Source organism: Anneissia japonica, unplaced genomic scaffold, assembly GCF_011630105.1.
Source record: "Anneissia japonica isolate Jap-2015-1 unplaced genomic scaffold, ASM1163010v1 scaffold921_len549748_cov171, whole genome shotgun sequence".
Lineage (NCBI taxonomy): Eukaryota > Metazoa > Echinodermata > Crinoidea > Comatulida > Comatulidae > Anneissia > Anneissia japonica.
The window spans coordinates 471871-493312 of NW_022694674.1; the positions used below are offsets into that span (position 1 = coordinate 471871).

The 21442-nt window shown below is 37.8% G+C and overlaps 1 protein-coding gene across 1 annotated transcript in view; it reads left to right on the forward strand.

The window, feature by feature from the left end:
• The window catches only part of LOC117101151, a 155824-nt gene extending 134582 nt beyond the window's left edge, over positions 1-21242 (forward strand). The window contains exons 21-23 of the mRNA XM_033241033.1: positions 649-727; positions 13977-14026; positions 20815-21242. Coding sequence (XP_033096924.1) covers positions 649-727; positions 13977-14026; positions 20815-21242 — 557 coding nt within the window. The remainder of the gene's footprint in view (positions 1-648; positions 728-13976; positions 14027-20814) is intronic.
• The last annotated feature ends 200 nt before the right edge of the window (positions 21243-21442 follow it).

Genomic DNA, 21442 nt, shown 5'->3' on the forward strand with positions numbered 1-21442 from the left:
CATAACGATTGAGAGAAAAAATGTGGGTCTTCCTTTGTCGGGTCTTTGGTCTTCGTTTTGTAGACACCCATATAGGGTGTCTATAAAATGAAGACCCTTGATAATTTCACAAACAACAGTTCAAACAACCTCGTAATTATGATTTTGTGACAGCCTGGTGTAGTATCATTAAGAAAAAGAGAAAAAAACGTGGGTCTTCATTTTTTCGGGTGTTCGGTCTTCGTTTTGTAGACACCTGATTGTCTATAAAACGAAAACCCTTGAAATTTTAAAAACAGACGCCCAAAAACAATCGTAATTTTGATTTTCTGACAGCCTGGTGTATTCATCAAAATAAAAGAGAAAAAATAGCGGTCTTCGTTTTATAGACACCCGTATGCAAACTGGAGCATCTGCATTTTTAAACTTTCATATTAGCTGCTCTCTGATATTAATCTTAGCTTGAATTACTGCATTATAACTCGATATATTAACTCTTTCTAATTATCTTAATAATCTGTAAGTACACGATTTATATGTTTGTAGTCGGGTTTGTATTTAATACATACTATCTAAAATACTGAATATGTTTGTGTACATATACCGCTTTTGTAATATAGTTTTTGATGGCTTATAAAGAAACCGAATTGAATTGGGGTTTTTTTTCAGATTTTGGCCAATACGACAGAGGTGTGCTTGTTGATCCAGTATCTGGTAGAATATTTGTCTGTGTACTGGAAGACGTTGGGTGAGTATATAATTCAATTTTTTGCATAATAATAATAATAATAATAATAATAAAAATAAATAATAATAATAATAATAATAATAATAATATTATTAATAATAATAATAATAATAATAATAATAATAATAATAATAATAATAATAATAATAATAATAATAATAATAATAATAATAATAATAATAGAGACATTGATAAAATCAAATGACACGGTTGACGTTTTGGAGGAACATAAGTATTTTATTGCACATGAATATTTCGTCCTTCCCTCAGAACTTTCTCAACGTGAATGAACAAAAACATTATACGAAGTAGGTAAACCATCAGCTATGAAATAACAGTAAATAACAATGAAATAACAATAAGACAATTTGCTGGGCGTAATTATTTATTCGTGAAAGTACAGCCACTAGCAAAGCCTAAATCTCTGTTAAGTCCCTTAGTATGTGATTTAATACTGAGTATCCATCGTATCCGCGCACCGTCTATCTTTAGTAGATTTGTAGTCACTGCCTATGATGATGAAACGAAAATTAGAACTTGAATGCCCGGGTGCAGTGAAATGGTCACTCACAGGAAATCCCATACTTTTATCTCTAATTGATTTTTTACGGTTATTGAGTCTGTATCTTAGTTTAGTGCCAGTCTCTCCAATATAATTACCCATGATACATTTATTGCAATAAATCATATAAACCACATTAGAGTGATTACAATCTAATCTGGGAGTGCGTATAGTGCAATCTGTCCCAGGTACATGGAATAAACTGTCTGTTGTGATGACAGTGCAAAGACTTGGCACCTAGGTTTTAAACATGGTGTGTTTCCATACTCTTGGGTGGTTGGATGTAATTTGGATGAAGTCAAAATCGATTTTAAATTGAGTGGCTGTCGTCTAGCAATGATGGGAGGATTGCAAAAAAGAGGTTCAATGCTGGAATCCTGTTTCAGATCATTATAATTATTCTTAAGTGTATGAGCTAGAGATTGAATTTTAGGGCCGTAACCTAAAACAAACGGTATCCTATCATTACTAGTCTTAGGTATATAACATAGCAAATCATTGCGTGATCTTAATGATGCCTTGAATATAATACTGCTGATTTGATTAAAGATATAGGATAATTGCAATTTAAAAAATAAGTCATGTGAGACATTTGCTTATCAAAATCAGAATGGTTAGAACAAATACGTTTAATGCGGAGGCATTGGCTAAATACTACAGTATAGAGCGCTTGAGGTTGATGGGATGAAAACTACGGAAATCTAAGTAATGGTGATTGTCTATCGTCTATCAGCTTGCAGTATAATGAAGTAGGCCTAGTGATGATCCCATTATGAAGACTAACAGATACATCTATAAATGGTATATAACCATGTGTTCCACAGTGAACTTAATGTTCGGATGGAAATCATTAGCATATGTAATAAAATCATTAAGTGATTCAATCCCATGTTCCCATATGAAAAAAATGTCATCGATATATCTATAGTAATGGGAGGGTTTTAGATGGTAATTAGATATAAGTCCGATTTCGAGATGAGACATGGATATATTGGCATAGCTTGGTGCCATATTCGTTTTGATCGCCGTTTCTTTGTTTTGCAAGTAGTGTTTCCCATTAAAAACAAAGTTATTATGTGTCAATATAAATCTGATTAACAGGGAAGTATCCCGGCTGGTGTGTCTGGGTCGTATTCAGCTATGAATTTTTCACAAGCAGCAATTCCTTCCTCGTGTGGAATGTTAAGTGAAGACAATCCATGGTGACAAGTATAGCATTATGGTGAAGTTGCGGGATTTCATTGAATTTCTGTAGGAAATGGGTATTTTCCCCTAAGTAGCTGTTTTCCGTCGTGGATCCTCCAATCGAAACGCTGTCTCTCCAACAATATTGTTAACCTGTCAAATGTCCAACTCACTAAAGACCAAATATCTGTTCTGAACAAAGGACTATCATTTTGTCCAACACGAGATCTGGATGCCATCAAACTCTGCTCTGACCTTGATGATTTCGCACGTAAAATCTGCCTTAAAGAGTATTTCAAAGATAAAGCTGTACCATCCCAAAATCAGACCACCCGACAGAGAAACCAAAGATCTTCACTGTGGACACCACAGGCAACAGAAATCCGCATATTGATAGTTTTGTCAGTGCTGCTAAAGCCCATTTAGATATGTTCATTCAGAAAACCATCATGGAAATCCACAATGAAATCAACAATCTCAAGCAAAATGAACGTAAAGCCATCAATGAATTACGCAAAAACACCGATTGTTATCAAACATGCCGATAAGGGAGATGCCATTACCATCATGGACACTAACAACTTTGTCGCTGAAATTGAGAAGCAAGTATCTGATCAATCGTCTTACAAATAACTTCTATCGGATCAAACCCAAACATTCAAGAAGGAAGTATAAAGGATGCAAATTAATCAATCAAAAGATGCTCCTTTAGCATAACCCTTTATTGCTGCTCGACCTGAATCGATTTGGTTAAAAACTGTGAGCCACGATAACTACTATACTACTGTATAGTGAAATTCAGCATTATCTTCACTATAAAAGAACATGAACCGACATTGACTGCCAAGGGTAGTATGTGTCTCTGAGCAGTGCGTGAGGAGCGCGTAAACAACAAAAAATAAACTATGGAACGTGCAAGAAGCAGCAAGAACTGCGGACAGCATACTCCCCCCGTGATGCCATGACGACACAATACCACAATGGCAAATAATTTGATTCTAAGAATGAACAATAACATTTTCTAAAACACAGGCTACAAGCCAACGCAATACATGATTATTAATCGTCTGCTTCAATTAATAGAATTATCTCGTGTATTGGTCTCTGAATAACGTTGCCTGTCGAAGACAATCGCACCTCCACTGTCCTGACACTACCGTCGTCGGTAGGAAAGGAGCTAGTAATGATACCCAGTGGCCATTGATTTCTTGCTGCGTTCTTTTCTCGCAGTAGGACGACGTCGCCAACCAGGAAGTCACGACATTTTCTTTTCCATATCTGCCTTTGTTGCAGCGTCTCTCCATTGTTTCCAAAAACGATCCGCCAATAATTGCACTGCCTTCCATTATGCTTGGTACTTATTGGGGAGATTATCTGTAATTACAGCTTCGATGCTACCATGCTTTTGAGTAAGCAACAGTGCTGGACTTAAATAGCCTACCTCTTCCGCATCTGTGGTTAATGGTACCAATGGTCTTGCATTAACTATTGCTATGACTTCGGCCATGAAGGTGACCAGTGTCTCATGTGACAAGGCTTGATACTTATGTTTTATTAATATGTCATCTAGAAATCTTCTTGTTACTCCGATCATCCTCTCCCATGATCCGCCCATGTGAGAGGCATGTGGAGGGTTTAAACGCCACTCGGCGTTGTTCTTAAGCAAATACGTTTAGACCGTATCATCACCAATTGCACCAATGAAATTAGATCCCTGATCAGATCTGAACACTTTCACTGCTCCTCTGATGGCTATTAATCTCTTCATTGCATTTATAAATGAAGAACTACCCATCGTCTATATTAATTCGATGTGGATAGCTCTTGATGTAAGGCACGTAAACATCACAGCCCACCGTTTGTTCAATACTACTCCACCTCTTGTTCTTCTAGCTGTCACCTTCCAAGGCCCGAAACAATCGACCCCCGCATTGGTGAAAGGTGGGACACATGTAATCCTATCACTGGGTATATCAGCCATACGTTGGTACTCAGCTTTCCTCTTAACTTTCTGCAGGTTACGCAATGATGGATGATTGAAGATACCAACTTTTTACACCCAATAACCAGCTTTTTCACTGCTCCTTCAGTAAACTGTCTGCCCTGGTGATATATGTTATGGTGGAAAAGTAAAGTTGCAATGTGACACTTTTCCGGTACGACAATGGGGTGTTTCATGATAATTGGAAGAGTCGCCTTCCTGAGTCGCCCACCAACACAGAGTAACCCATCTTCATTAAGCACGGGAGCCAGTGACAGGATTGATGAGTCGTTGGGTAGCGGTTTGTTACTTTTCAGACTTCTCATTTCCTTTGGATACCACTTTTCTTGTGCCTGTTTGAATATCAACTTCTCTGCTCTCTGTTTTAGAGCTATATCATTTAAACGGCAATGGTGCCACCCTTTGTAATGACTATCGTTGTTTTTGTGATTGAACGAACGAGCCACATGTATGAGTATGTAGGCTAATGGACCTAATTAAGCTTTCCCAAGATGAGAACTTGTTGGCTCTTTCTAAAAGGCAATTCTCATGCACATTTGTCTTCATAACAATTATTTCTCTTGTCTGTGTTCTTTATCCTGTTGAGGACTTACCAAGGGATACCATTCCGTTATGTCTACCTTGAATACTGAACAATGAGGACCTTTAAGTCATGGACAATCTCTCATGTTTCGTGCGGATACCTGGCGTGTCCCATGGTCCGCAGGGTTCTTGCTTGTGTGAATGTACCTCCATTGATTGGGATTCGAAAATTGCAAGATTTTAAACACCCTGTTTGCTACGTATGTATGAAACCGCCTAGTTGTGTAGTTTAGGTATCCCAGGACTACCTTCCTGTCCGAATAATAGGTCACCTCCTGAGAAGGTATATCGACTTCAGCACAGATTACTTTTGCTATCTCTATAGCCAACACAGCTGCACACAGCTCGAATCTAGGGATCGTGTGTCCAGCTTTTGGTGCTAATTTCGACTTACCGAACACAAAACCTGCGTGTCTCTGTTCAGTGTCTTTACTGACTAAGTAGGCTACGGCGGCAACTGCTACCTCCGATGCGTCGCAGAACACATGACGTTCAACCATTTCACCAAAGCCAAGTGGGTACGCACGTGGTACTGAAACGTTTTGCAGTTCTTTTAAATCATTTTCCAAGATTTCCATTCCTGAAGGTAACAGTTCGGCAACTCTTCATCCCTGTCTATTGGTGCATTGATCATGTTGCGAAATAACACCCTCGTTTGAATCATTACAGGAGTCACAAATCCCAATGGATCGAACACCCCATTGATAGTGGACAACATACCTCGCTTTGTATATGGCTTCTCTCCTAAATCTATGTCAAAGGCAAACATGTCGTCTCCTAGACGCCACTGCACACCAAGCGTCCTTTGCAAAGGTACATCTTCCTCACCAACGTTGAAATCTCTAACACCCTGTACAATTTCCCCTGGTGCGAAAGCGTCCAACACCATTTGGGAATTAGAGGCAATCTTGTGAAGGTTAAACTGTGCTTGCTGCATTAGTACCTGCTTAGTTCGCTTCAGTAATGATATTGCAGAATCTGAGTCCTTACATGAAAACAGGCCATCATCAACGTAAAAATGCCTGTTTACAAACTCTCTAACATCCCGTTCAGAATCCTTCACCACATACCTTAGTCCAAAACATGCGACGGCTGGTGAGAGACTGTTTCCGAATACATACTTCTTCATTCTGTACTCAATTAGTGGCTTGTCGTAGTTATTATCTGCATACCAGAAAAAACGCAAAAAGTTCCTATGTTTTTCTGCAAATTTAAAGCAATAAAACATAGATTCTACATCCGCAGATACTGCCACGGCTTGTTTCCTAAACCGCATTAGCACACCAACTAAGTCATTGTTGAAGTCTGGTCCTTTAAGAAGCACCTTGTTCAGGCCACAAAAAGTGGCGGAAGAATGGAAGACTCCTCTTATCTTGTCTTTATTTTTCGGGTGATACACGCCAAATAAAGGTAAAAACAAGCATTGCTCATCTTCTTTCAATGGAGGAGCGACTTCTGCATACCCTTTACTGATAACTCCGTCCATGAAGTCTAGCATGTATTGTTTTTTAAGTGGATTTCTGTCCATGCTCGTGACTATGCTTGCTCTCTATTGTTTGGGAGATGTTCTCTTGGTTTCTTAAATGGCAGCGGAGCTCTCCAATTGCCACCCTGCAGTGAAGTCCACATTCCTTCTCCATAATATCAAGAAATTTCTTTTCTTCAACTGATAGACTGAGGGAATCATTTTCGTCGTTGAATAATTTATGGATTTGAAATGTATTCGGACAAAGTAAAGTTGTGGGTCTACCTGTTATGAGTACCTGTGTGCGAAGTGTAGAGATAGTTTCTGGCCTATGAGCTCCATGAAGACAAACTTCTCCGATAACTACCCACACTAGATCCAGCCTCTGAGCCCATGGTGCATCCTTGGGCCCATTACGTGTCTCCCTAACCCTGTGTACTTGCGGGACATCACGTCCCAACAACAGCAGCACATTGCTATTCTTATTCAGAGGTGGGATCTGTCCTGCTATCGACTTCAAGTGAGGAAAGGCCATCACCACCTCATGTGTGGGAATTTCCGACATATTTCCTGGGATCTCTGCACATTCTAGTAGGCTTGGTGATGCTATCGTGATCGCCTTATCAAGGGATTCAACTATTCGATCGCTCAGATTCCTTCCCTTTGTTTCCATTTCGCCATTGCAAGTCTTAATGGTGTAGTTTGTACATTCTCCAGAAACTCCCAACATATCAAAGATTCTTGTATCCGCCAAGGATTTGTTGCTCGGGTCATCAATGAGTATATAAACTTTGATTCTATTGTCTGGATTTTTTGCCATGTACACGGTGCTCAAACATATTTTTGCACATGACCGTCCTACTCCATCTCTGCATAATTTCCATAAAGTTGCTGGTTACAGGTTTTGTGATGCCAGTGGTAGTTGCTTGTGCTGGTTTTTGAGATGTTTGTTGTTGACGATTATGGATATGCATCACTCCCAGATGTTGGGGGCTACTGCAAACTTCACACTTGATCTCGGCTTTACACTCCTTTGCGAAATGAGTTGTAGATGCCAGACATCTGAAACACACCTTATGTTCCTTTAAAACCTATTTTCTTTCAGCATAAGACTTTGCTAGGAATGTTCTGCATTTTATGAATGGATGTGATCCATGATGGATGGGGCACATGAAGATAACGTCTCCATTTCCACCGCTTTCTACAGTAGTTTGCCTCACAGTGACCATTGTACGTTTAGGTTTCACTTCCACCTTCTTAGTTTCCATCCCTGTGGCTGTCCTTCTTACAGCTCCGAAAAGTGGGTCATTGACCTTTTTAGCTTCCTTTTGCACAAACTTTACAAAGTCCCTGAATAGGACAGGCTTTTTGTTTTCCTTTAGGTTCAATGCCATATTCCGCCATCTGTCATGTAGGTAGACTGGTAGCTTGAACATTAACCTCTTTAGGTGTTCGGGATACTCTAGAATTTTGCTTGCATTCACATGCTCTGCAGCGTTCGTGCATTCTACTAGAAACAAATTCATCCAGAGCCTTAGGCTCTCCTGTTCTGATGGTAGGCCACTCTAACACTTTCTAACACTATGTCACCATATCTGTCTGTAAGTTGGTCCATTGCCGCTTGATAGGCTTTTTCGCTGGGAAGATGACTGGAACCACAACCAATCTTGTTGGCCTCCCCCGTCGTTAGTTCCTCAAATACGTCATTCTCTCTTCACTAGTATCTGCATTTGATACTATTCTGATTTTGAATTGCCTGATAAATTTAGGAAAATCGATGGGGTTTCCTGAAAATCGTTTTACTTCATGTTTTGGCTTCTTCATATTTTTCACAATCTCACTTATTCCAATATAGGTTTCATTGGATGATGAACTAATCTGATTTCCGGCATACTTCGTGGTGGGGGAATGATTTCTCCACAATCATCTACCGAACATTCTGGCGTGACATCCAATGCTGGCATTGGTGTTGGTATTTCACTATTGCTGTTAGGCAATGCCATTATGTAATCAGACACTCTCCTGGCTACGTAACTCGGCTCCACTATGACTTCTAACCTCGTCGTCAAGCACTGCCGCCCTGGCCTCGGCTGCCGCCAAGGTTTCCTCGTGTTGTATGCGTTCCAATTCCAGTTGCGCCTTTAATGCTTCTATTTTTGCTTCTGCTGTTTTCTTTGCAAAGGTTGCCCTTGCAACTTCAATTGCTGCGTCGGCACGGGCTTGTGCCGCTGTCAGTTCAAGTTGACTCAATTTACTAGTGATGCTTGACATCTTCCGTAGTAGATTTCGCATACAGAACGCAACTTAATGAATCAAAAGATGCTCCTTTAGCATAACCCTTTAATACTGCTCGACCTGAATCGATTTGGTAAAAAGCTGTGAGCCACGATAACTACTATACTATTGTATAGTGAAATTCAGCATTATCTTCACAATAAAAGAACATGAACCGACATTGACTGCCAAGGATAGTATGTGTCCCTCTGATTAGTGCGTGAGGAGCGCGTAAACAACAAAATAGTAAACTATGGAACGCGCAAGAAGCAGCAAGAACTGCGGACAGCATAGGAAGTTCTAGATACAACATCTAGATTGAGCACAAATATCAAATCTACCGTCAAACCACTGATCCCCGATATCCCGAAAGCCAGTGTGATTTAATGTCTTCCCAATTTGCACAAACTGTCCAAGCTTGTATCGGACGCACTAGTAACATCATCTCATATTATGCCTACGAACGCAGATTTCCTCTCAGAGCCTACTGTTATCTATGACCTTGCCAAATTTTTGAATATTTCGCCACCGGGCAGACCAATTGTGTCAGGGATAGGAAGCTTCACTGAGCGAATATCACGATTTTTTGGACTTAATATTGAACCCATTACTCACTAAAATACCACGCTACACATGGGACACTACCCATTTCCTTCAGACACTTAATGAAATCCTGTAACTTCTCCATAATGATACTTGTCACCATAGATGTGTCTTCACTTTACACGAACATTCCACACGAGGAAGGAATTGCTGCTTGTGAAAAACTCATAGCTGAATACGACCCAGACACACCCAGCCGGGATATTGATAAAATTAATCAGATTTATATTTACACATAATAACTTTGTTTTTAATGGGAAACACTACTTGCAAACCAAAGGAACGGCGATGGGAACGAAGATGGCAACAAGCTATGAAAATATGTTCATGCCTCATCTCAAAAGCGGACTTATATCTTATTACCATCTAAAACCCTCCCATTACTATAGATATATCGATGACATTTTTTTCATATGGGAACATGGGATTGAATCACTTAATGATTTTATTATATATGCTAATGATTTCCATCCGAACATTAAGTTCACTTTGGAACACTCATATGATTATATACCATTTATAGATGTATCTGTTGGTCTTCATAATGGGATCATCACTACTTCATTATACTGCAAGCCGACAATTACCATTACTTGGATTTCCATAGTTTTCATCCCATCAGCCTCAAGCGCTCTATACTGTAGTATTTAGCCAATGCCTCCGCATTAAACGTATTTGTTCTAACCATTCTGATTTTGATAAGCAAGTGTCTCACATGACATCTCATTTTTTGAAATTGCAATTATCACATATCTTTAATCAAATTTACAGTATTCAAGGCATCATTAAGATCACGCAATGATTTGCCATGTTATATACCTAAGACTAGTAATGATAGGATACCGTTTGTTTTAGATTACGGCCCTAAAATTCAATCTCTAGCTCATACACTCACGAATAATTATAATGCTCTGAAACAGGGTTCCAGCATTGAACCTCCTTTTCGCAATCCACCCATCACTGCTAGACGACAGAAACCCAATTTAAAATCGATTTTGACTTCATACAAATTACCTTTAACCACCCAAGAGTATGGAAACACACCATGTTTAAAACCTAGGTGCCAACTTTGCACTGTCATCACAACAGACAGTTTATTCCATGTACCTGGGACAGATTGCACTATACGCACCCCCAGATTAGATTATGATCACTCTAATGTGGTTTATATGATTTATTGCAATAAATGTTACATGGTAATTATATTGAAGAGACTGGCACTGAACTAAGCTACAGACTCAATAATCATAAAAAAAATCATATATAAGTGTAATTTTTGCCCTACCTGACGTGGAAATGTACCGAATACTCAGTACATTTGAAAACAACTGCGTGAAAAAAAAAATGTACTGAGTATTCGGTACATTTCCACGTCAGGTAGAGCAAAAATTACACCTATACATGTTTCTCCTGACGCAAATCCAGTTATTGTCTATAATTCCATCACGACAATAACAATTACATAAAAAATCAGTTAAAGATAAAAGTAAAGGATTTCCTGTGAGTGACCATTCCAATGCATCCAGGCGTTCAATTTCTAATTTTCGTTTCATCAGGCATTGACTACAAATCTACTAACGATAGACGTTGCGCGGAGTTACTATGGATACTTCGTATTAGATCACATACTAAAGGCTTAACAGAGATCTAGGCATTGCTAGTGGCTATACTTTCACGAATAACTAATTACGCCCAGCATTGTCTTATTGTTATTTCATTGTTATTTACTGTTACTTCATAGCTGATGGTTTACCTACTTTGTAATGTTTTTGTTCATTCACGTTGAGAAAGTTCTGATGGCAGGACGAAATATTCGTGTGCAATAAAATACTTATGTTTCTCCAAAACGTCAACCGTGTCATTTGATTGTATCAATGTCTATATATATAGAGACAGTATATATATATATATATGTAAAAACCAATAAAAAAAACGGTATACAATCATTAAAAGTTGACTTGCGGAACACAAATTTATTAAACTATAACAAAATGAAACTGATATCTTGATCCTGCTATCTTTATACATACATCTTCAGATAGTTTTTTTTAGTAGTGAAACTATACTATTTAGTTAGGCTAATCTTCCCCCTTCTACAAGCATCGATGGCCCTTTGTATGGTTTTACTGGCCCACAAGGTTCAATCCGTCATTCGCATACTGTAGTTCTGCGGAATCTGTACAAATAAAAAAAAGATAGGGCCTATAAATATAATATTTATTTTAATAGTAATATAATAACATATATTAATACAATAACTAGCCTAACATTCTAGTTGTTTTTGTAATAGGCCTACCGTATTCGCGCGATTAAGCGTCCCGTTTGAATAAGTGCCCCCTACTACCCCTCAATAATCCAATTAATCCTGGGACTGTGGATGTTGGCATGATTTGAGGTTTGGAGAGGAATCACATTCAAAATAAGGATATTTATCTTGGACAGATGAGAGCTCCCTGGACAGACAGTGTATTTCCAACTTTCATCTTCTTACATTTGTCTATAGCCTAGTCCTACTCCTTTTCCGACCATTTGCACCTTTAACACATTCCCATCTGAGTTTTCAAGAAAACCTGCAATGATCATGCCGTCCTGCTAATCTCAATCGGCCGATGGCCAACAAGCTAACCACCACCACTAATTTCATCTGCTATTCTGCTGTTATGCAATACAATCGTTTTTCATTCAAAATGTGCTTTTTGAATTTAATAAGTTCTCATAAGAACCCCTCGATTTTCATCTATTTCCATAAGCGCCCCCTCAATTTCCACTCTGTTTTCATAAGCGCCCCGTTCGAATAAGCGGCCCTCAAAAAGTGCAAAAAACATATTTTAAGCGCCTGGGCGCCTATTTGCGCGAGTACGGTAATACTGAAGGAAATTTGATCGCACTGCCTTATTTAGTGTCAACACAATTTATTTTAGTTAATGATGACCACACATGACCTTATTAATTTATACTGTACTATTAATGTGCACTTAAACTATTGCTAATTAACATTTCTGCAATTATCTAGGCATGTAGGTCTAATAGTATTAACTTACTTAAAGCCATCTCCCAGTAGGGGTTTTTTTTTCAGCATTCGAGTTACAAGAGTTTGCCGAGTTGCTAACTCGGCAAAAACTCGTAGGACGATTCGGAAAGTTCGGAGAGAACTCTTACCTACTCGTAGCAAATCTGAACTCGTGGCGCTAATTTTTTACATGTTCAAAATTATCGCCACGAGTAGATAACTCGTAGTAAACTCGAAGAACTCGTAGGTAGCTCGTAGAGTACTTGGGGTACTCCTACCTAGCTCGTACACTACTCTGGATACTCGTCGGCGGTTTTGTCATCTACGAGTTTGATGCGAGCACCCCAAAACGAGTACGAGTAAGTACGAGCGCACCGAGTTGGCTCGTACCTAACTCGTATCTAATTCGGTACAAACCTGAGACGCTCTTAATAATCTCGTAGTTAACTCGGTCCTCTGCTCGGCATAATTCGTACATAACTCGTATCCAACTCATAAAGTCGTACCTCACTCGTAGCTAATACATAATAAGCTCGTATAGGTCTTTTCCAAAGATCACGAGTTCGTAGAAATCGTGCGACTCTTAGGTGAAATAAACATAGGTGGGAGAGGGGCTCTAAAATTATTATGATGTGAAAATGAACAAATTAAAAACAATAATACAAATAGTCATATACAGGCTGCATATTAACAACACCGCCCTCTAGCCGGTCCACAACTACCCACATCACCAATTTGTAAACACCCACTACAAAACACAGGCTGGCCGCATTACAAGCGCGCGTGTCAGCTCATCATATCAGCCATTGTACAGTCCATTGACACAATGGTAATGTAAAAAATACAAAAATAATTTACCATAATCATAGTATTTCCCTAAAAAATACTGTTTAGAAATTTAGTTTTTACATCAGCCCAAACATGCGGTAACAAATAAACATACCTGTGTATATTTTCTCCAAATTCACGGAGAAAATGTGTTCATCACTAGAATATTATTCATAACATCGCTTGGAGAACAAGGAAGGCAATAGATGGCGCTATTTAAATTTCGCTGCCAAAGACAGGTCTACAATCGATTTATTAGGTGGGGGGGGGGGTGGTCTCCAATTGCATACTGTCCACAATCCACCCTTATCCATATACAAGAAAAAAAAATGTAGTTTAATTAATTTACATTGCAATCTGAAAAAAAAAAAAGGTAACTTTTATAAACTACTTCAAACTTCTCAGAATGATACAGGCGTTGATTAACTTTTTAAGTTAGCTAAATATGATTATATGATATTCACAGTCCAATCATTTTGAGACTATATTAACAGAATACCGGTAAGTAAAAGAAAGGTTATGCTGAATTAGTGTTATACAGCCACACACGCGATCACACACACACGCGATCACACACACACGCGATCGCTGTTTGGTGGCACCATCAGCTAAGTTGGCAAAACTATTGTACCCTTTCTTTTGTTACCTGTTTTTTCCTGTCGAATTAGATTTTTAATTTAAATTCATTTCTGCAATAAACTGTTGATATAATGAAAAATAATTTTCATTTTTTCCCAGTCAACCAAAAGTATGCTCATATTCTGATGACAATGGAGATTCATGGGAAGGTATGCTTTTATATATCAATTTCAGTCATTACACATCATCTGTCCAAAAATTGCATGTACCAGCATTTATTTTACTTTACTGACAAAGTTTAAGGGGTCTTTTTTTTTTATGTCCTTGGGCGTTACTCCTAACATGTTGCAGTACTATTAATAATATTTTGATGCGAAACTTTTCTTTTTGTTTGATGCTTTTCCATAATTTGATTTGAATATGATTTAAATTGATTTAGCCATCAGAGTAAAATCCAAAAACAATTGAAGACAAAACAAGATTAAACAAAACAATTGAATACTCTAAAAGCAAGAAATAGCCCAAAAAGGTTTCAAAGAAACGTATTTTCATTGGGATCCGAAATATTCAATTGACAAATGGAAGGACAGGAAAGGGATAACACAAAGCAAAAATGGAAAAGGGATTATACATTCCAGAGGTGATCTTTGAGGGACTTTTTAAATGAGTTTAATGAAGTGGAGAGCTTTATTTGTGTTGGTAATCTGTTCCATTCTTGATTTCCTGTGAAATAAAAAGTTTTGTCAGGACCCCCCTTTATAATAGGGACCCTCAAGTTTACTGAACTGCTACGTGTGAAATGGTAATGAAGATTGTTTATGAGTTTAAATTTATGAGTTAAATAACAAGGTGCGGTTTTAGTAAAAATTGTGTACACATTACATAATCTTTAAAATTTAGCTCTATAGTAACCGCTACGAAAACCTAGCCTATATCTCTTAATTCAGATTGGCCAACATATGCCAAGGGATTTGATTTGAAAATAAAACGAATCATTTTGTTTTGAGAAATCTGGAGTTTTTTGCAAGGTTCTCAGAGATTCCAGAAAACCATGAAGATGAAGTATAATCAAAAATAGGTTGAACCAGAGCAAAACTAAGTAATTTGCGACTATTAAAATCAAGATATTGTGACTGACGATAAAGAAATTTGAGACGAGAATTAACTTTAGAAATAACTGATTTGGCAATGAGTTCGCCTGTCACTTGAATCTGAACGCCCAAGTACTTAACAGAATTAGACGATTTCACAGAGCAACCATTAAACTAAAGTTCGAAGTTCTGATTATTGAGTCGTCGCTTTGAACCGAATAAGATACACTCAGTTTTTTCACTGTGGATAGTTAATTTGTTATTCGCAAGTCATTTTGAACAAGATTCAAGGCTCTTACTCAAAACATTCTCGATTAAAGCAGGGTTGGGATCAGAGAATAAAATCACACAGTCGTCCGCATATAAAAGAACCGCATTGGGTCAATAGATACAGCAATGTCGTTATTGTATACCAGGAATAGAAGAGGCCCAAGTACACTGCCTTGGGGCACTCCACACTTGATAGGCAGGATATCAGAGAAAGCGCCTTTCAGTTAAACAGACTGTTTACGGTCATTTAAGTAAGAATGAAACAATCCAATTGAAGAACAGCCAAGGGCCGAAAGTTTATCACATAAAATTTGGTGATAAACAGAATCGAAGGCTCTCCGAATGTCGATCAATGCCATTCCTGTAAAGACACTACTAGATAATGCTGTCTTTCATATAATCCATGAGATGGATTAGACAGGTTTCTGTAGAGTATGACTCTCTAAAGCCCGACCTGATAATCATGGATCAAATCGTTGTTTTTCAAATGAGTAATAACTTGCCAATAGACTGCTTTCTCCAAAATTTTAGAGGTGCAACTTAGGACGCTAACTGCTTTGTAATTATTCGGGTCAGTTCGATTCCCCTTTTTAAAAATAGGCCTAACATTTGCCAGTTTGAACTCCTCGGGTACAACTTCCTTAATAATAGATAAATTAATAATATGCGTAAGAGGATACCTAATAAAATTTGCCCCATCTATTAGAAAACGAGCAGGGGTTTTATCTGCTCCAGTACCTTTACTGACGTTGAGATTGAAAAGTTCCGTTTCAACAATTTCTTCATCTACAGGCTAGAAATTAAATTTAGGGATGTTTTTATTTTTTTAGAAGTCAGCGAAGGACTTCGAGCTGGGAGTAAATTCCTTAGTTTTATTAGGTAATTTCTTGGAAATATGAGACGCGACCGATGTGAAAAATTTGTTGTTGAAACGGGACGGAATTTCAGTAGGATCATGGAGCATTGCATCATTGGTAACATTTTTCAAAACAATGTTGCTATCACTTTTGATATTATTGTGTCCTAATTTGCCTAATGTTTTCCACAGTTTCTTAGGATCGTTTCTGTTTTCTTCAATTAGGTTTAAGTAATATTCTGATTTTGCCTTTTTCATAGCTTTAAATACTTTTTCCGCAGTACACTAAATTTATCATATATGTCTGTTCTGTTCTTGTCCTTAGTAAAAATCTTAGCAAAATATCGCGTTCATGAATCATGCTTAAGGTGTCACCGTTCATGCAATCTTTTGTGTTGCGTTTAATTCTAATTCTCTTAAGTTGCGCTAGTTTCTCAATGACATCCATGAACTTATTTTTAAAACTGGTCCAATCAATGTTGAGATCAGTCAACTCTATAACTGATGACCAGTCAACCTCAGAAAGGGCATTGTTGAATAATTCAACAATGCCCTTCTTAATGATCTTATTTCAGCATATTTATGCTAATAATAATAATAATAACGATTTTTAAAGCGCAAACATCACCACCAAAAATTGGTGCTCAAGACGCAGTGCCAAAACAACAGGTAGAGAACAAACAAATCACAAATAACAAAGTGTAAACAAGTTAATTTTTTTTTAAATGCTCTTTGAATTTCTCCTTCGATTCTTTCCTAATGCAAAATGTAAGGAAATGGCCGCTTTACCTACAAAGAGAACTCCACTGTGTGTGATGTTTTCAGGAGTGTTGCTAAGAATGTGATCAATCAACGTGGAACTAGTTGGTGTAACTCGATGAGCTGTTTGATACTATACAGATCAAGAATAGTGGAGTATTTTTTTAATAGTAAATTTCCCTTATCCAGCCAATTGATATTAATATCACCCAGAAGAATAACTTCACTTGATACGTCAACTTTACTGAGAACTGCCTCAAAGTGCTCAAGGAAGTCACGCTGATTTGGGGGCCGATACATACACCCAATAACAATAGGCTTCATCCTTGGTAGGTTAAGATCAATCCAGCTCGCTTCTAGTTCCTCCGAATTAAGATCTAACTGTTCATTGAACGCAAATTTATCATTAATGTAGATTAATGTACCACCATGTGGATCAGATTATTTTTTTATTTTCAAAATTTAAGTACTTTAGTAATCTTTTTTATACTTATATCAGCGTAACCTCTTACTCCACAACGGAAATTTGCTAAAGTAATTAAAAATTACCTCGCATAGGACTGATGATGATGACGTGGACTGGTGTATGGTATTGGTACGTGTACGGGCATTTATAATGCGCCTCTTCCTTGAGGTTATAAAGCGCAGTTCTTTTCCCTGGTCATTGGGTCCACATGCTAAGTGTTGCTGCACAGTAATCTGCACAGGAGCAGGCAGCCCCACCAGGTACCCATTTATACTTTTGGGTGGAGAGGAGCAATGCAGATAAAGTGTAATGCACAGCGAGGATTTGAAACCCCGACCTCAAGTTGAGAAACCAAACCGTTCCCGCCGCGCATATTAATTTATCCAATATATACAGCTAACATTTATAGTCTATACTTTAGCAGACTTCAAAAATCTCTTCAGGAACAACTTTTTTTGGCCATAAAATTGCTACATGCTATTATTGATAGGTACGTATCAGCGGTGCTGATTCGTCATTCGAATCAGAAGGCCTTCAAAATTACCTCAGGGACCGGACAGGAATGCAGCACAACGATTGGCATGAATTGAAAACACTGCAGCGAGCACCAATTTAATAGAACTGCACTTGACAATACACCATATCTCCAATACCTTTGCAAGAAATATTTAAATTAATCTGCATTTTCTATAGACCGAAGAACTCACCGAAGCTATTGGATAGTAATATCAAACACACCAGTAGGTAGCAGTTTTTCCACACACTAATAAGTTTATGCTCAACAAAATATTTACTATTTTAAACTCCTCAAACGTGTTTATTCGTACATTTGAACATAAACAGCTAATCAAAAAGCCACAGAACTTAAAGATATTCGAAACCAATACAGGAACCCCGCAAGGCGAGTCTCAATATATATTAAACACGCCTTCTAAGGACTCAGAGACGGAAACGTATAAAGATTCCTAAAGAGACTGCTTACGCAGATGACATGGGCTTCACTTTCTTGAGCGGTAAAGCAAACATCGATCACACCAAGAATCTCTTTTAAAAACTTCACTTAAACGTAAAGAAAAAACAGTACACTTTAAAATCAATGACTTTTAGGAAGGCGTTTGATGGATATATCTTAAGGAATACAGCCTTTTGACACTTATTTTTAGCGCGACGATTATAAGCAATTCAGGGGAAGACCAAGAAGTCAGGTCAAACAACGTTCTTCTGGTCAATTGGAATAAAATTAAAATCAAAATCTACCTTAATCTTATGAATCTATCAATACTTCAAACTGTATTCATGCTTCTTCCTTGTTCACCTCCTTTGGATGAAGGCTGCTGGCCTCCGGAGATCCCCCAGCGTTCCATTCAGTTTTTGGTGAATGGTTGTTGGTTCTAGTCAAGTTCGGTTCCGTTATATTAACAAAAACTGGACAGTTCTGTAAAATGTGGCCTACAGTCATTGGCCCGACACCACATGGGCAGATATCTGAGCCGATACCAAATTTTGGCAATATTATAAAAAGTGATTGATGTAATGTACAGCATTTTTGAGACACACATACGAATTTTGTGTTTGTTATTCTAATAATTCCAATATCCAAGATGTTTGAGACGTCATAGCTTATTACTAATTCGGTCTATTAATATCTTGTTTGAAGTCGAAGTTGTAGATATTAAATATTCACTATCGGACTACGTTCTGTCTGTTGATGTACCTACAAGGTAGGCTGGCATTAAAGGCTCGGAATAATCAGTACCGTCAATCAGATATGGCAGAATGTCATAATTGGGTCGAACATTTGTATTTGCTCACGAGAACCTGTGTATTGGTTTTGTTACCATTAAATAAAGTTATTAGCCCCGAATCGTGGGCGTCGGGCCACAGGTCTAAGTTAGTAATGACTTCCTTAATCTTTTTTTCTTCACGACTATGCGAAAAGCAGCAGTGTAATTTCACTGTTCCCTGGTGTGTAACTACCTACAAATATGTGAAATAAGGGGGTGGCTACTCGTGAGCACGTATCTATATGCTTTCAATTCGTGAAATTGTTCCAAAGTTTAAACTTTCTTACGTTTATGTTGTGACAGATTCTTAGTTTTCTTGCTTGCTAAGTTAAATTGTTTAGTTTTGATACCCCATTACATGAGCACCTGTGAGTTATGAATAGGCCGGCCGGCCCTGTTGCTCAAATTGCCTGTAAACGGTGCAGTGGTGTGTTGTGGAGTTTCTTTTCCTGTAGTTTTTAAAGGTTTACGGTAATTTTTGGTTCCGTCTTCTGTAGCGCCTTGAGCAGTGAAGATCGTTTTATCTTATAGACCCCTTTTGGTGTTTATATTACTGGGTGAATGCAGGGGTGTAGATGGTGTGATCTCACCCCTTTCCCTACATTTTATTAAGAAACATCATTGTATTGTATTGTTGATATATTATTTTATCATTATAAACATAGTACCCGTATGATTTTAAAAGTATGAGAGTGCAATTTCCGGGCACCTTGAGATCCATATTCTAAAAATTGTTCAACCATGGTGGGGTTGAGTTAATGGTGGAATGTCACGCACCCACTCCCGCCAAAACCTGCATCCTCCCCAGCATCGGCATGCCGAAGACGCTGGTGGCGCACAATACTGGTAGGCAAGAAATGTAATATTAGAATTTCATCCATGTAGCTTTCGTGCTTTTGGCACAACAAAAAGAAAGATAACCGGTTTTCTGATTTACTGTGCATTTGGCCTATCCTAGCCGATTTTCTTGCCTACCTGGCCAATATAACACCGAACGGGATCTATATTAGGCCTATTATTATTAATATTATTATTATTATTATTATTATTATTATTATTATTATTATTATTATTATTAACATGTTTTCTGATTAATGATGATGATGACTGCAACTAATCTATAATAAACATAGGTGATTTCCGGTAACCAGTGGGACTTAAAAAAAAAAAATAAATAAAATAAAAAACTTATTTTCTATATAAGAAGATACAAACAATATATCACAATATTTATGACAACTAATTAAAATGTTACTGTGTTTCATCATGATTTCGAATACAATCCGCGAAGCGACGGTGACACTACAAATACGGTTTATTAATAAACTAAATGATAAAGTGAATTTAACTTATGGTTATGGTTTTATATTTATATAGCACCTTCCACGATCGAACCGTCTCAAGGCGCTTGAAAAATATATGTGAATAATGTACGGAAATATAACTTAAACACAATAAAACTAAATATTTATTCAGATACACTAAATACCACCTACATTATTATCCTCGCCCAACGAAGTGGGGTGAGGGTATTGCAATCAATAATAATAATAATGACAATAATAACATAATCGAACTTATGGGGTTCAAACCTTTCTCTTTTTATTATTTTTATTAATATTTTATTATTATTTGTGCATCTTCGATCAGCTCTATTACAACATGGCATACGCAAGTAGAGCACTAACAAAAACAGAGAAGCGTTACGCAGCGACAGAGAAGGAAATGTTAGCCGTAGTATTCCCCTTTGAATATTTCCACTAACACACAGTTGGACGCCACACACGAGTAATAAGCGACCATAAACCACTGGAAGCCATAATAAAGAAGCCGCTAGTGAAAGCTCCAAAGCGTCTGCAGGGCATGTTTTTGCGATTACAACAATATGATTACGACATACGACATGCTCCAGGTAGAACAATGTATATAGCAGACACTCTATCTAGAGCCGTTGATCCTACAGAGGAAGCGATTACGATAGAAATTAAAGCGGTACAGTACTTACCAGCTAGCAAAGAGCGTCTTCTACAAATCAAACAAGAAACAGAGAGTGACGAGACATTACAGTTGTTGAAACAGATCATAATAGACGGATGGCCAACACAGGAACAGGAAGTCCCTGAGCAGATATTGCCATACTTCAGCTATGCTGACGAATTGATCGTACAAAATGACCTCATATTCAGAAGCGAAAAATAATCATACCCGATAAATTAAGAGAAGACATAAAACACAAAATACATGCATCCCATCTTGGACAAGAAGGCTGTTTGCGTAGAGCCAGGGAATGCGTATTTTGGCCGCGTATGGGGAGCGAAATCAAACAAATGATTGCAAAGTGCGACATCTGTAGATCATTGAGACATCACAACAACAAGAGAAACTTATGGCACACGAAT